We start from the raw sequence: 15,427 nt of genomic DNA, 5'->3' as shown, positions 1-15,427 counted from the left end.
CTCCAGCCTGTCTCCTCCCCTCCCCCCCAAGGTTGGGAGGGTGTGAAGGGGAGAGGAAGGGAGGAAGGGGGGTGGCATTCCTGGGATTCCCTGGATGTGGGTAAGAGAGGGAGGGCTCTAGGGAGGAGAGTCAAGGAAAGAGCACCCCACCGCGCTCCCCACCCCCCACCCTCATCACAGAGTCCTGGGCTGAACTGAGGTTTGAAGACCATTAAATTTAAGAGATTGGAATGATGGGTTCCAGGCCACTGGGCAGACAGGAAAGCAGTCCTGAGCACTGGCTACAGGGGAGGGCCCCACAAGGCATACTGGGAGAAGCTGTTCCAGGCCAGCGATCAAGCTGGCCACCACTGGTTGTACTGGGAGAGGACAGTGCAAGCCACTGGTCATGCCGAGAACCACCGGTTACACTGGGAGAGGCCAGTGCGTGCCCTAAGGGTCCCCGGGCAGAATGAGGGGGAGAGGGTCCAGGGCGGAGTGCTGAGGTCCCAGCTCAGGACACTGGTCAGACTGGTCGGTCAGGCCACCGCCGCGGGCACCGGGCAGCCCGCTCGGGGGCAGAGGGAGCCCCGCTCCGGGCCGTGCGCTGGGAGGTCCACTCCGGGCAGTGGGAGGTCCTGGCGGGGCGCCCGGGTTTGGGGGGAGGCGCAGGGGGGCCGGAGGGCGGGGCGGGGCGGGGCTGCCAGGGGCGGGGCCTGGTCGCTCCCAGCCCCGGGGCCGCCGAGCTGCAGCCCGGGCAGTCGCCGCCGCCGCCGCGAACATGGAGCCCCGGGACGGCCGGGCCCGGGCGCGCAGGGCCCCGCGGCTCCTGGTGCTCGCGCTCCTGCTGGGGGCGCACCCAGGTATGGCCCGGGCAGGGGGCAGGGCGCTGGGGGGCGGACCCCGGGAAAGGAACGGGGAAGGGGCTTCCATGGACCCCAGGAGGCCAAACCTGGGGACCCCGAGGGAGAGGAAGACGGGGGCGTGGGGGACACCCCTCCCGATGCGGGGCCTGGGGACAGCCCGACAAGGGGCTGGGCATCCCACAGCGGTGGATTAGACAGCACCTGGGAATCAGCCCCCTCCGCCCTCGGACCGAGTGAGGGCCCTCGGCCCCCGGAATCTGGGTCCCGGGGCTCCTGCTCCCTCAGACCCGGGGGTCCAGGCCTCCAGTGGCTTCCCCCAAGACACGGGAGATGCAAACCCCCAGATTTCCCCCCAAAGGTTCTCAAGTTCTGTAAGGGTCAGGGACCCTGTGGCTAGAACCCGGCGAGTCACATGCTTTGGAGGGTTCCCCCAACCTGGTTTCTGAGCCCAGGCTCTAAAGAACCCAGCTCCCTAGGCAGCAGCAGTGGGGAAAGTGTTTCCGAGTGCCAGTGCCAGTGCCGCCTGCCTGGGGCCCCAGATAAATCCACACACCTGTGTGGTTGGCGGGCGGGAGGAGGCCCAGGGGCTGGCAACGGAGGGCGGAAAGATCTCTCCATCTGTCCTCCTGTCCCTTGCTCAGACGAACCCCAGGCACCAGTCTGGCCCCACACCCCCTCTCCTGGGACCCGCCTGGGCCAGAGGTGGGTGCCTGGGAATCCAGGGCCCGGCACAAGCATGGCAAATAGTGGGTCCCCAGGGGCAGGGCTGGGTCAAGCTGGGCGGGGAAGGGAAGGGAAGGGAAGGGAGGTTCTAAGAAGTGAGCGCTGATGCCAGGATGCCAGCCCAGAGGGTGAGAGAGCATGGTTTCCCCTATTGGAACAGCTGTATCTGCCAGGATCCTAGGATGGGAGTCCAGGCCCCCTCAGCTCTCTTATGCCTCCGGACCCAGAATCCTGGGCCTCGCCCCTCTTCTACTCTGAGGGAATGCACCTCACCCCCTTCCTTGCTCCATCAAAGAGGCTGAGGGGCCAGGGGGCGGGTAGGGGGCTCTGGCGCCAGGCCGGGCAGGTCTGGGCCAGCCTGTCCCTCCCACATTCCTGAAACCTGCCCAGCCCTGTCCCCCCTGACCGCCCCCACACACCCATCCTACCTCAGCTGCAGGCCCAGCCCCAGCCCCCTGACTCATGACGAGGGACCCAGGGGCTGAGAGAGATGGAGGCAGTGCCAGGCTGCTGGAGAGACAGGGACTGTGGACCAGAGATGGAAACCCAGAGTGCGAGACACACAGGCAGAGATGGAGAGACAGCTGTCTCTGGCCCTGTGCCAGGCCCTGCGCAGGGTGCTGGAGGCCAAGGGATGAGCCAGTATTGGCACTGCCCTGGAGGGGCGGCTGGCCTGGTGGGAAGAACAAGGACAGGTGCAGTTTTACCCCCCAGGAGGATTGGACAGAGGGCCCTGTGTGGCCCAGGAGGGGAGGAGCCCTTAGTTCTGTGAAGAGAGAGATGGAGAGAAATGCTGATGGGTTTGTAAGCTCAGAGATGCAGACAGGAGAAATGGAGGGAGGAGGTGCTGGGGGTCTGGACCCCTGGGTCTGAGGGAGGAGGGGCTGGGGGCCCGGGCTCCTGGGTCTAAGGGAGGAGGGGCTGGGGGTCTGGACCCCTGGGTCTGAGAGAGGAGGGGCTGGGGGTCTGGACCCCTGGGTCTGAGGGAGGAGGGGCTCGGGGTCTGGACCCCTGGGTGTGGGGGAGGAGGGGCTCAGAGGCAGAGAGAGCTCAATGGCTCTCCTGCAGGTGCCCAAGCTGAGGTGCGCTTGTCTGTGCCCTCCCTGGTGGAGGTGATGAAGGGGGAGCCCGTCGCCCTGAACTGCACCCCCTTGGGGACCCACGACCATTTTGTGCTGGAATGGTTCCTGGTGAGTGCCTCAGGCTGGGGGCCAGAGGATGGCCAGGGAGCTGGGAGTCAGGGTGCCGCAGGGCTGCAAATATTCAGTCCCTCATCAGCGCCCCAAAGGACCGAAATGCTGCATCCCACTGCCTTTCCCTTGTACAGGTGGGGGAGTTGAGGCCCAGCCAGGGGGAAGGACTCTCCAAGGTCCTGGGGTATCTGAGCACAGCTGAGACTGGAAGGAGGAGGCCCCCTTTGGAGAGAGAACGTTCAGAGATAGACATAGCCAGGAGATAAGAGACCAAGGGACAGGGTGCGTGAGGAGGAGAGACGGGAACAGAGGAGAGACGGGAGCAGAGCAGGGTGGAGAATGAGGGACCCTTAGGGAGAGGAAACCCCTGCCACACAGACCAGAGGGAGGTGACAATCAGAGAGGTGGCGGTCAGGGGAGGGGCACAAAGGGACAGCAGTGGGCAGGCCAGGCAGCCCGGAGCTGAGGCCCTCCCCGCCCACAGGCAGACCGCTCTGGGGTCCGCCACCGCCTGGCCTCGGCCGAGCTGCAGGGCTCCGAGCTGCAGGGTCGGGTGCTCGACTCCCGGGGCCGCAGCCCCCCGTACCAGCTGGACTCGCGCGGCCGCCTGGTGCTGACGGAGGCGCAGGTGGGTGATGAGCAGAACTACGTGTGCGTGGTGAGGGCGGGCGCGGCGGGCACCGCCGAGGCCACCACGCGGCTCCAAATGTTCGGTGAGTGTCTGCGGGGCACCCCGGCAGGGGAGGGCAGGGGGGAGCCTGGGAGAGGGGCTCCTGACGCCCCATCTCCCCCACAGCGAAACCAGAGGCCACGGAGGTCTCCCCCAACAGAGGGATCCTGTCTGTGGTGGATGACTCTGCCCAGGAGGTACCTCGGGGGGGACCTTGATCCCAGGGTCCTGCATGGGGGCGGGGGTGGGGACGAGGAGGCCAGGAGGTTTGCACTCCAGCCTCCTGGGGGGCCCGGACTGCTGTATCTAAGTGAGAAGTCCTGAGGAAAGAGGGGGCCCGGGCTTCGGGTCCTGCGTCAGAGCCCACAGCCACACCTGTGTCCACCTCAGATCGCCACCTGCAACAGCCGCAATGGGAACCCGGCCCCCCAGATCACGTGGTATCGGAACGGGCAGCCGCTAGAGGTGCCCTTGGAGGTGAACACAGGTGAGCGGCGCAGGACCCCAGCTCGGCGTGGGATGCAGCCAGGCGGTGGCCCGGGCGGCTGACCGCCTCGCCTCCCCCCTGTCTCCCAGAGGGCTACATGACCATCCGCACCGTCCGGGAGGCCTCGGGCCTGCAGTCTCTCACCAGCACCCTCTACCTGCGGCTCCACAAGGCCGACCGGGATGCCAGCTTCCACTGCTCGGTTCGTTACCACCTGCCCACGGGCCAGCACGGCCGCCTGGACAGCCGGGCCTTCCACCTCACCCTGCACTGTGAGTCCCTGCTGGCCCCCACCGCCCCGACCTCGGACCCTCCAAGCTGTCTGGTGGCCTCGCCCTGACTTCTGACCCTCCCCTCAGTGTTCTGAACCCCATGGAGTTTGCCCACTAAATACGCTCCACACGCTCTCACACCACATTGGGCCCTGGAATCTCACAGTGACCAGTCACCCTGCTGACCTTTGACCCTTGACCTGTACTCTCAGCACAGCTCAACCTTTGACCTCTGATCTCAGAATAAGTGTGAATCTGAGCTGTGAAAGATGGGACCTCTGTCCTTTGGCCAACCCTAGCCTGCCCCTTTGCTGAGGCACTGATCTCTTTCCCCTAACCCAGCTCTGCCTTTTACCCTTGACCTGACCTACCCTTGACCATGATCATGAGTCTGCCCTGACCTGCTCCCTCTTGTGCTTTCCCTTAGATCCCACGGAGCGTGTGCAGTTCTGGGTGGGCAGCCCGTCTACCACCGAGGGCTGGGTGCGCGAGGGTGACTCTGTCCAGCTGTTTTGCCGGGGGGACGGCAGCCCCAGTCCGGAATACACATTTTTCCGCCTTCAGGTGACTCACCCCATCGTTCCTTTGGCAGTCCCGGCCCCTGACCTCTGTGACATTGGCCTCCACCAACTCCTGACCTTTCACCTGGGTGGCCCCTGGCTTAGCAAGGCGACTATACTGGTGACCCAGAAGTTAACGGGACCTCTGAGCCCTGATTTGAGAGAGTCCTAACTTAGCGTGATACCTGACCTGGGTGACCCCTGCCCTGTTACTCGAGGGGGCTCTGAGCTAGGATGATGCTAACTCGGTGACCCCTGACCTACAAGATGCCTGCCTCTGACCCGGGTGGCCCCAGCCCAGCCTGACCCCGTGGGACCAGGGCAGCTCCTGAGCCGGGTTCCTCATCCCTGGTCACCCAGGACAAGCAGGAGGACGTGCTGAAAACAAATCTTGAGGGGAACTTGACCCTGGAGGGGGTTCAGCGGGGCCAGAGCGGGACCTACGGCTGCAGGGTGGAGGACTACGATGCTGCTGATGATGCGGAGCTCTCCAAAACCCTGGAGCTGCGCGTGGCCTGTGAGCGTCCCGGGAGAACGGGCAGGGGGGCCCTGGCACCAGCGGCCCCCTTGCCCTCACCCCCGCAGCCCTGCCGCCAACCCTTTCTCTCCATTTCTGTGGTCCTTCCTGGTCCAGATGGCCCCTCCGCCCCCAGGTGCCTGCTCCCGCCCTCTCCAGTCTCCCACACAAGGCAGCCAGAGAGCTCATTCCAAAGCACAAACCTGGCCTCCCCTGCTCTGAACCTGCCATGGCTCCCCAGCGCCCTGGGGAAAAAGGCCACATGATCCACCCTGGCCTTCAAGACCCACCTGGCTGGCTTCACCTCTGGCTGACTCTCCTCCCCACCAAGACCTTCTCCTCATCCCAGCCAAGCTCCTCTCATTCCTAGGTTAACTCCCTTGCTTTCTATCATCCACTTTTAGCCAGTCTCCAGGGTCTGGGCCTTCTAGAAAACCTTTCCAGTCTGCTTGCCCCCGAGCCCCACGCAAAGGCTGTTCCTCCTTGGCACTCCTTCTGCCTGCTTTCCTGGAGCTAGACCCTGTGGCTGGTGCTGGGGAGGCATCTTGAATTAGGCGGCCCAGCCCCCACCTTCGCAGAGTCCAGTAGGGGAGACAGGAGGATTTGAGTGGTGATGGAGCATCTATAGGGCCTATCCCAGACTGATGGGATTGGCGAGTAGAGCGGGGACTATTTTAGATCGGAGGATGTCTCATCCATCCCGGGAAGCCAATTCTGATTCGGAGATCTGTAGGCAGGAAGTTTGGGGGGAAGGGCCTTGAGATCATCTACGGAGGCTGGGAAGGGGAAGGAGGTAGGATTGGGCAGAGGCAGAAGACAGGGCACTGAGATGCTGGGATGGCCTCTCCTATTCGTCCCCAGTTGGGGCAAGGGGCTGGGCTTTATGCCCCACATCCACCAGTCATTTCATGTGGGCTGCCTGAGAAAGGGGACATGACCTTGAGCGAGGGGCTCTCTGCAGCTGAGGCAGTTCCCAGAGAGGGCTGACAGCTGAGGGCTGACAGCTGACATCCTTCTCAACAGCTGGGGGAATAGATCCTTTAGTCCTGGAGGGGAAATATGAGTGTCCACAATGGGGGTGGGGCAGAGAGGCCCCTCTGAGAAGGGGCCATTTGGGTAGGACACCAAAGAATGGAATCAGAAATACGAAAAGCCTGAAGAGGAGCTTCGAGGAAGAGGGATCAGCAAGTGCAAAGGCCCTGAGGCAGAACCCAGCATGGCATACTGGAGAAACATGGCAAGAGAGTAGGGTAGCTGGAGCTTGGGATAAAAGGTGGGGGGATGAGAGGTGAGTTTGAGGAGGTAGGCAGAGGTCAGACCAGACAGGATCCTCTAGGCTCCGTCAAGGACTCTGGCCTCTGGGCCAAGGGTATTAGGGAACCCCTGTGAGATTTTGCACAAGGGCAGAACTGACCAGGGTGTGTTTTGAAAAGATCCCTTTGGCAGCTCGGAGGTGGGGCGGGGGGATAGACTGGAGGGGTCGAGAACCCTGGCCAGCAGGGAGACCAGTGGGGAGGTGGCTGCAGGGGTCAAGGCAGTTGGTCCTGGAGGTCAGAGACGGAGAGAAGTGGGACGGTCTGGTTCGGAGGCAGAGCAGACAAAGCTGGATGAAAGGCTGGGTAGTGGGGTTTGGGTGGTAAGTCAGTGAAGGAACACCGCACCCCTCCCGGGACCTGTGGGCCCAGACAGCCGCCCTGGAGGAACATGGTTGAGTGGGCTATGCGTTTTGAGTTAGATTTGGGCTCAAGACTTGGCTGGGATGGGAGCATGGAAAGTTCTTGGGGGCGGGGAGAACGAGGAGGAACACTGACATGCTCTGCTTACGGTTGTGCATTCACGTCTGCACCCCAACAGCCCTGGAGAGCCCCTAACCACATGGGTGAGGGTCCAGGGAAGGTGACAGTCTGTCCCCCTCTCCAGACCTGGACCCCCTCGAGCTCAGCACCGGGGAGGAGCTTTCCTTACACCTGGGCAACAGCACAGCCGTAAACTGCTCCGTGCAAGGTCTGCCCACCCCTGCCCTGCGCTGGACCAAGGTGAGAAGAAAAGGGGTCCCCAGCCCCTGGAACTGGCTCCCTTCCCTCACCCCACCCTCACACCCGCCCCGCCTCGCTCTCCTCTCCCTGCCAGGACTCCGTCCCGCTGGGGACCGGCCCCACACTCTCGCTGAGCTCCATCACCTTCGACTCTGCGGGCACCTACATCTGTGAGGCCTCCATGCCCACCGTCCCCCTCCTCAGCCGCACCCAGAGCTTCAGGCTGCTGGTCCAAGGTTCGGGCTGGGGCAGGTCTGGATGGGGACAGTGGGGTGGGGCGCCGGGACAAAAGGCTGGCCCCTCCGCCTGCTATTCCTCTTTCCCTCCCCCTGCTTCCCCTTCTCCGATGTACCTCCTCCTCTTCCTTCCCCACCACCTTCAGGGCCACCTCAATTGAGGGCAGAAGAGACTCAGCCCAAGACAGAGGGCAGCTGGATGGAAGGAGAAGAAGTCAGGCTGGTCTGCTCTGCCCGCGGTTACCCGGAGCCCAAACTCAGTTGGAACCAATTGGGCGGCAGTGTAAGGGACAGTCCTCTTCACCCTGAGCCCTGTGGGACCCAGCCCCCTCCCCAAAGCCCCTTGGGGGACCCTGCCCCCTCACTGATCTGAGAATTGTGCCCCTCCGCCTCCTGGGGGACTGGGTGCCTTCACCTCAGCCCTCACCCCAGCCCGTGATCCCATGGGCGGGGGCTAACCCGAGCCTCCACAGCCAGCAGAGCCGGCCCTCCAAGGACAGGGCTGGGTGAGCAGCTCCCTGACCCTGAAAGTGACCAGTGCCCTGAGCCAAGACGGTGTTTCCTGCGAGGCCTCCAACCCCCACGGAAAGAAGCAGCACGTCTTCCACTTCGGCTCTGGTGAGGAGCTGCAGGGCTGGGAGAGGAGCCTGGCGTGGAGTAGATGGGGCGCTGCTGGCTGACCACTCCTCCTCCATCCTGTCCCTCCATCCTGTCCCTGCAGTGACCCCCCAGACCGCCCAGGCCGGAGTGGCTGTCATGGCCGTGGCCGTCAGCGTGGGCCTCCTGCTCCTCGTGGTTGCTGCCTTCTATTGCATGAGACGCAAGGGTCGCCCTGGCTGCTGCCGGCGGGGGGAGAAGGGGACTCCGTGAGTGGCCTGCAACCTTGAAATTGACCTCCATACGCCCCTCCACCCCTACCCCCAACTCTGACTTCACCTCCAACCTCAACCCTAAGCCCAGCCCATGACCAACCCCAACTGCTTCCTGTCCCCAACCCCAAACCCAGACGCATCCCCAGCCCCAAGCCCAACCCCGACTGCATCCCATCCTCAGCCCCAAACCCAAATACATCCCAGCCCCAACCCCATCGCCTAATGAAATGCAGTCCCATCTCCAACCTCAAACCTGATCCATGGCCACCCTCATCCCCAACCACCCCACCCAGCCCATAACCATCCCCAGACCCCATCCCCAGGCCCATCTGCACCCCATCTGCAGTTCCGGTCTCCTCTATAACCCCAATCTCATCCTCGTCCCCAACCCCAACTCAAGTTTATAGCCCGCCTCAGACCTGTCTGCATCTAACCTCTCCAACCCTGACCATATCTCAATCCTCAACACCAATCCCAAACACACCCCTAAGCTCATCCTGAACCCCGGTGTCTCCCTTAACTGCAACCCCAGCCCCAGGACCCCTCCATTCCCATCTCATTCCCATTCCCAACTCCAGTCCCGTTGTCTCCATCTAACCTCTCCCAGCCTGATCACGTGGCCACCCTCCCCTCCTCCACCCACTATCCCTGGAGCTGACCCCCAACTAAGTCCCCATCTCCAACTCCCACAGCATCCAACCCACCCATCCCTCACCCCATGCCATCACCACTCCCACCACATCCCCCAAGGCCATCCTCATCCCAAACAACCCCATCCCCAGTCCCTTCCCCAGGCATGACTTCCTTCAACATACTGCTTCCCCTCCCTAGGCCAGCTGGGGAGCCAGAGCTGAGCCACTCAGGGTCAGAGCGGCCTGAGCAGACGGGCCTTCTCATGGGAGGTCCCTCTGGAGGAGCCAGGCATGGCAGCGGGGGCTTTGGAGATGAGGTGGGTAAGGGCCCTGTCACCCCGTGGTGGTGGGACTGGGGGGTGGGGGCGGGAAAGCCTCTGGGGGCACAGCCACAGACTGACCTCCCCATCTTCTCCCAGTGCTGAGCCTGAGGACCTCCAAGAGGCTCTACTGGACCTGACATCAAAGAATCAGCATCAGATAACCAGCCCTGTTCACACGGCTGCCGCCCCCACCTTCCCTCTTCCCTCTGGGCCCTCCCTTCCCTTCCTTCCTCTGCAGGCTTGGGCAGGGACCTAGAGCAGCCACTGCTGCGGGGAGGGAGGGAGGGAGGGTGGGTAGGAGGGGACCTTCCTCCAGGGAATGTGACTCTCAGGCCCCAGAATAGCTCCTGGACCCAAGCCCAGGGCCTGGCCCGGGACAGGACGAGGCTCCGAGGCTCCAAGGCTCTGAGGGTCGGCGGGCCAGGGCGATTTTTTACCTCCTGCCTGTATTGCTGGTCCCCTGCCCCACCTGACGTCCTATTGCATAGTCTGACACTGGATCCTCATCCCTGCCCCCACCTCCACCCCATCATCTGTGGACACTGGAGTCTAGAATAAAAGCTGTCTGTCACATCACACCATGCTGTGGCCAGAGCCTCCTCCGGAGGATGAGAGAAGGGGGTGCAGGTGATGCTCCCATCCCCCCTGCAAGCCCTGGGAGAAGTCTGATGTCATAGAGAAATAAATAAGAGAGAGCAGAGAGAGACTCAGCTGGCCAAGGGTGGAAGAGAGAGGTGCCAAGGTCCAGAGGGTGGTGAGAACCAGTGCGGGCTGGGGTGGGGGTGGGGGTGCTGTTCCCTTAAGTAAAATTCTCAGCCTCTCTTGCAGAGCCCAAGAGGGAATTGAAGCTGCAGGCCAGAAGGAAAGCTTTCTGTGAGCTGCGGAGTGGATGGAATTAGGGATGGAGCCGCTCCCTCTGAGAAAGGCTTGGTGCCTGCCACTGACGATTCCCTAGGGAAGGAGGGGTGGCTTGGAGGAACCCGCAAAAGGGTTTCCGGGGTGGAAAAGCGAGACAGTAGAAACAGTGAGGCCAGTTAGAGAGATTTACTGAGGTCAAGGAAGAGCGACTTGAGACAGGGATGGAAAGATGGGGAGATGGGGGGATGGACTGCAGAAGCTCAGAGATGAGAGAGCCCTAGAGTCAGATACAGATTTGGGGAGAGTGAGGCAGGGACAGAGAAATTGGGACAAAGAGAAACACAACTGGGACTCAAAGATCATTACAGTCAGCAAGGGAAAGAAAAAAGGTTGAAAGGAGCAGCTGAGAAGCAGGGGGAAGGTGGTGGGAGGGGAGGCATGTGTGACCTTGGCCAAATGGTGGCCACCTCCCTGAGCCCAACCACCCTTGGGCAGCGAAGGGCTGCGTAAGGCACACGTGCACCTGGAGGTCTCTGCTCATTCCTCGGGTCTCTGGCAAGTGACTCTGCTTCTCTGTCCTCGGTCTGCTCATCCACAAAATGGACAAAGTGGGATGTTACCCCCCGGAAAGTGGCGAGCTGCTATAGGAGATGCCTGGTAGGGCATGCCCAGGGTCCCTGGAGCAGAAGAGTTCACCGGACTAATTAAGATACTCAAAAAATAAAAATAAAAAAAGATAGATGTTTATCCCACTGTTTATTGAATTATTTTTTTTTATTTTAAGGTTTTATCTATTTATTTGATATAAAGAGAGAGCACAAGCAGGGGGAGTGGCAGGGAGAGGGAGAAGCAGGCTCCCCACTGAGCAGGGAGCCCCATGATGCAGACTGGGTCCCAGGATGCTGGGATCATGGCCTGAGCTGAAGGCTGATGCTCAAGGGACTGAGCCGCCCAGGCGCCCCCATTGAATCGGTTTAAAACACATGAGAGAAGCCAGAGTAAAGAGTTGGAGGGGTTAACACACCTAGGTCAAGTGATCAAGGTCCCCACCACCTGAGTTTTGGGGTATACATGGCTCCCGAGTCCTGTCTCAGCATGGTGTGGCTCTGATGCCCACAGAGGAGGGTGAACCAGTGGCTTTTGAACCCTCGAGGTGCCAGACCCACGTGAGGGCAAATGCTCCTGGCCACACTATAGGTCTGAAAACGTGCTTGGCAGCCACGGCTTTTACCTACATGGCTTGAGCACAGGACTCCGGGAACAGAGCTGGAGTCACCAGCTGGGAGCCCCCTCGCCGACACATGGACACATGGGACTTACTCGTTCCTTTCATCCTTCCCACCTATGTTTAAATCATTCTTAATGCATCCTTTTTGTTTTAAGATTTTTATTTAGGGGGCAGCCCCTGTGGCTCAGTGGTTTAGTGCCGCCTTCAGCCCAGGGCATGATCCTGGAGTCCCAGGATCCAATCGAGTCCCATGTCAGGCTCCCTGCAGGGAGCCTGCTTCTCCCTCTGCCTGTGTCTCTGCCTCTCTCTCTCTCTCTCTCTGCCTCTCTCTATATATCTCTCATGAATAAATAAATAAAATCTTTTTTAAGAGACACAGAGAGAGGCAGAGGGAGAGGCAGGCTCCCTGCGGGGAGCCCAATGTGGGACTGGATCCCGGGACCATGACCTGAGCCACAGGCAGACACTCAACCACTGAGCACCCAGGTGTCCCTCATTCTTAATATGTCTACCAGGCCCCGTGGGTCACTTCTTAAAAACTCATTCTTTGTTTCTTCTGTCTGCTCATGTGTGTGGCTTTCTTGTTTTCTGTACGGCAGAAGTGACTATCCTTTTTTTAAAAATACAGCAGACACAAGAGAGCCGTTGAGAGAATTTGATAAGATAACCATGGAAAGTGTTTATACAAAGCCTGGCACAGAGTATGTTTTTAGTACAAGTACATGTTTATTATTAGTAGTATCATCATCCAAGGAAATGGAGGGACAGAGAGAAAAGCAAAATAGGGTCCCTTGGTCCAGGGAAGGGATCAGGTGGAGAGAGATACCACTGTAAGAACAGACATCAGCGAAGGGGGATTCTGGGGAGCTAGAGGGGGAGTGAACAGATGGCTGGGGGAGGGGAAGGAGGGGGACCCCGGGGAGGAAGGGGTTCTCTATGCTCAGCACCTGGTCCCCAAGTTAATGAGGGGAGGGTCCTGGCCTGCCTCCCAGGAGGGCATGCATTTGCTTAAGGTCCCTCTTCTGCAAGGCATCCCAGGCAATTTGCATACAGATGGTAGCCTGTGCTCTCAGTCTGACCCCTCCTACCTTGGCCAAGGGTCTGGGGGAATGGAAATGGGGGATCCCCCACTTCTAGATCCACAAGAAGTAAAAGCAAGTTTGGAGTAAACTACCCTTATTTATCAACCTTCTGTGGTTCCCTGTTGCTCTCAAGAGCATGAGCCACACTTCACCTGCCATTTGGGACCTACAGTGTTGCCCCTCACTCACAACCCACTGCTCCCCCCTCACAGATGCCCCTGCCTGATGCCTTCATGACTTTACTATTCCCAGAATGTCCTCCCCCATTGTCACAAAGCTCACCTGTCCTTCCAAGCCTGGACATCTTGAAGGATTCTGAAAAGTTTTCACTCTCCTTTCCCTGCCCTGGGAACTTTACAAGAATCTGTGCCTCTTCTGGACTCTTATAGATTCCATGACTTTGGTTGCAAATGACCAAAAAAAAGAAAAGAAAAGAAAAGAAAAGAAAAGAAAAGAAAGAAAGAAGAAAGAAAGAAAGAAAGAAAGAAAGAAAGAAAGAAAGAAAGAAAGAAAGAAAGAAAGAAAAAGAAAAAAGCGGGGGTGGGGGGAGGGAGAGTAAAAAATTGTGTAAGTGAAAAGGAAAATTATTCACTCATATAATTAGGATGACTACTTTCAGGCATAGCTGGATCCAGGAGTTCAAATAGTCTCATTAGAAAGCTCTTGTCAGGGCAGCCCAGGTGGCTCAGAGGTTTAGCACTGCCTTTAGCACAGGGCCTGATCCTGGAGATCCAGGATTGAGTCCCCACGTCAGACTCCCTGCATGGAGCCTGCCTCTCTCTCTCTCTCTCTCTCTCTCTCTCTCTGTGTCTCTCATGAATAAATAAATAAAATCTTAAAAAAAAAAAAAAAGCTCTCCTCTTCCATTTCACAGCTCTGCTGTCCTCCAAGCACTCTTTTCTCAAGTGTCACCCTCGTGCCAGATTTCCGCCCTACCAGCTTAGCAACCCCCATTAAAAGAGTGTATCCCTGGGTCCCTGGCTGGCTCATTCGGCACAGCATGTGACCCTTGATCTCAAGGTGATAGGTTGGGTGTAGAGTTTAATTAAAAAATAAAATCTTGGGGTGCCTGGGTGGCTCAGTGGTTGAGCATCTGCCTTTGGCTCAGGTCAGGATCCCAGGATCCTGGGATCCTGGGATCAAGTCCCATATCGGGGTCCCCATGGGGAGCCTACTTCTCCCTCTGCCTATATCTCTGCCTCTCTCTGTGTGTCTCTCATGAATAGATAAATAAAATCTTAAATTAAAAAAAAAAAAAAAGAGTGTATCCCTTTCTTATTTAATCAAGAGGGAGTCTGGAGTCCCAGAGCTAATTCCCATTGGACAGGAATGAGTCCCACCCCCATCCCTGAACCAATCCTGGTGGTGGTTGGGGGGGATCAAATACTCTGATTGGCCAGGACAGGGACAGGCTCACTCCCGCCATAAGGACTCTCAGTAGGGGATTCTGTGCATGGAAATTTGGTGGTGGGGTGGGATGAGGGCACTGCTGGAAGAAGGAAAAGAGGTTATAGGTTGCCAGGCAGGTAAATACTTGGCACCAACTCCAAAGCACCGTCAGGAAGACTTTGGCCTTGTGCCTGTTCCTCCCGGTGGTTATGGCTCTTCAGTGAAGTGCCTTGGGGCTTGTCGACAAGGAAAGCCGGCTTCTCAGGCATGAGACCCACCCAGGCATTTGTCAACAAACATGGCAGTGCACAGCCACATGCATGTCCCCTTCTTCATGTGAAGGGGGCGTTAAACTCCGGCTTACCCTTCCAGGGCTTCTTTCATGGGCTCCACGAAAAATAGCCAGGGAGGCTGAGCTCACTCACCAACAGGGCCCAGAAAAGAGCAGGTGCTAGGGGGCCTTCCTAGAAGAAATCTCCCTGGGGACTGGGCATTCTGTTGAGGGGAGAAAGGGGTGTATGTGTGTGGCGGGGAGGGGAGGCGGGAGGCAACGGTTTTACAAAGCAAATTAGTAGCAAAGCAGCACTGAAACCCAGACACGCTGGCCATCTAGTCTGGCCCCAGGCTGGGGAAAGAACAAAGAGATCACATTTATTATGCACCTATTTGCCCAACTGGGCTAATACCAGGCTTGTGGGAAGCCTGAAAACACATTATCTGGAAGACGTGTAGGGTAGAAAGGGTAAGAGCTCTGATTGCCTGGGTTCAAATCGCTGCTTGCTACCTTCTGGCTGGGCAGCTTGGGGCAAATGACCCTCAATGTACTTTCCAGCATTGAAAAGGGATCATGATGTCTCCTCCATTGTATTCTTTTTTATATTTTTTTAAAGATTTTATTTATTTGTTTGTTTATTTGACAGAGAGAGAGCACAAGCAGGCGGTACAGCAGAGGGAGAGGGAGAAGCAGACTCCCTGGTTGAGCAGGAAGCCTGATGCGGGGCTTGAGCCCACGACGACGCTGAGATGGTGACCTGAGCCCAAGGCAGACATTTAAGTGACTGAGCCACTCAGGTGCCCCTCCCCCATTGGATTCCTGTGAGGAATAAACTAAGATACATTGGTCCCAGATTTGCCATTTTGTGACTCTGTTGGGCCAAGTCACTCCATCTCTCTGAGCCTCAGTTCTCTTATAGGGTCCTGGGTGGGTATAAGTATTTGAGATCAATACTTATGGGTATTGATCTCACTATAGGTATTGATCACAAATACTTATAGTGCATTTAAATGTGTACCCGGCACACAATAAATAAATATATTTATTAATAGTATTATTACCAAGACTTGAAGGCAGGCCAGTAAGAATCCCTACCACCTGAGACCTTGCCCTTTGGGGAGGAAAGCTCAGGTGTGTGGTGAGTGGGAAGGGAGGGCCATGGGGGAGGGCGGTCCTCTGGCTGGGGCGAGACCCCCTCAAGCGTCTGCCGCGGGCTGATCGGCACCCTCG

At 58.6% G+C, this 15,427-nt stretch overlaps 1 protein-coding gene across 1 annotated transcript; it reads left to right on the top strand.

The window, feature by feature from the left end:
* Positions 1-687: 687 nt before the first annotated feature.
* BCAM (basal cell adhesion molecule (Lutheran blood group)) lies at positions 688-9,942 on the top strand. Its single transcript, XM_041745045.1, has 15 exons — positions 688-842; positions 2,637-2,758; positions 3,246-3,474; positions 3,558-3,628; positions 3,822-3,918; positions 4,008-4,190; positions 4,618-4,754; positions 5,111-5,267; positions 7,188-7,303; positions 7,398-7,539; positions 7,686-7,822; positions 8,013-8,157; positions 8,261-8,405; positions 9,243-9,360; positions 9,463-9,942. Exons 1-15 carry the CDS (start codon positions 761-763, stop codon positions 9,466-9,468), a joined length of 1,887 nt encoding a protein of 628 aa, XP_041600979.1. The 5' UTR covers positions 688-760; the 3' UTR covers positions 9,469-9,942.
* Positions 9,943-15,427: the final 5,485 nt, after the last annotated feature.

Source organism: Vulpes lagopus, chromosome 2, assembly GCF_018345385.1.
Source record: "Vulpes lagopus strain Blue_001 chromosome 2, ASM1834538v1, whole genome shotgun sequence".
Classification (NCBI taxonomy): Eukaryota; Metazoa; Chordata; class Mammalia; order Carnivora; family Canidae; genus Vulpes; species Vulpes lagopus.
Note: the sequence above shows the minus strand (reverse complement) of the source record. Positions and strands in the feature narration are given on the sequence as shown.

Excerpts from the sequence above, each read along its gene's own strand:
- BCAM (XM_041745045.1), top strand. The coding sequence starts at position 761 with ATGGAGCCCCGGGACGGCCGGGCCCGGGCGCGCAGGGCCCCGCGGCTC. Across the intron at positions 3,919-4,007 it reads GCCCTTGGAGGTGAACACAG|AGGGCTACATGACCATCCGC; the intron begins GTGAGCGGCGCA and ends CCTGTCTCCCAG. Across the intron at positions 7,823-8,012 it reads GGAACCAATTGGGCGGCAGT|CCAGCAGAGCCGGCCCTCCA; the intron begins GTAAGGGACAGT and ends GAGCCTCCACAG.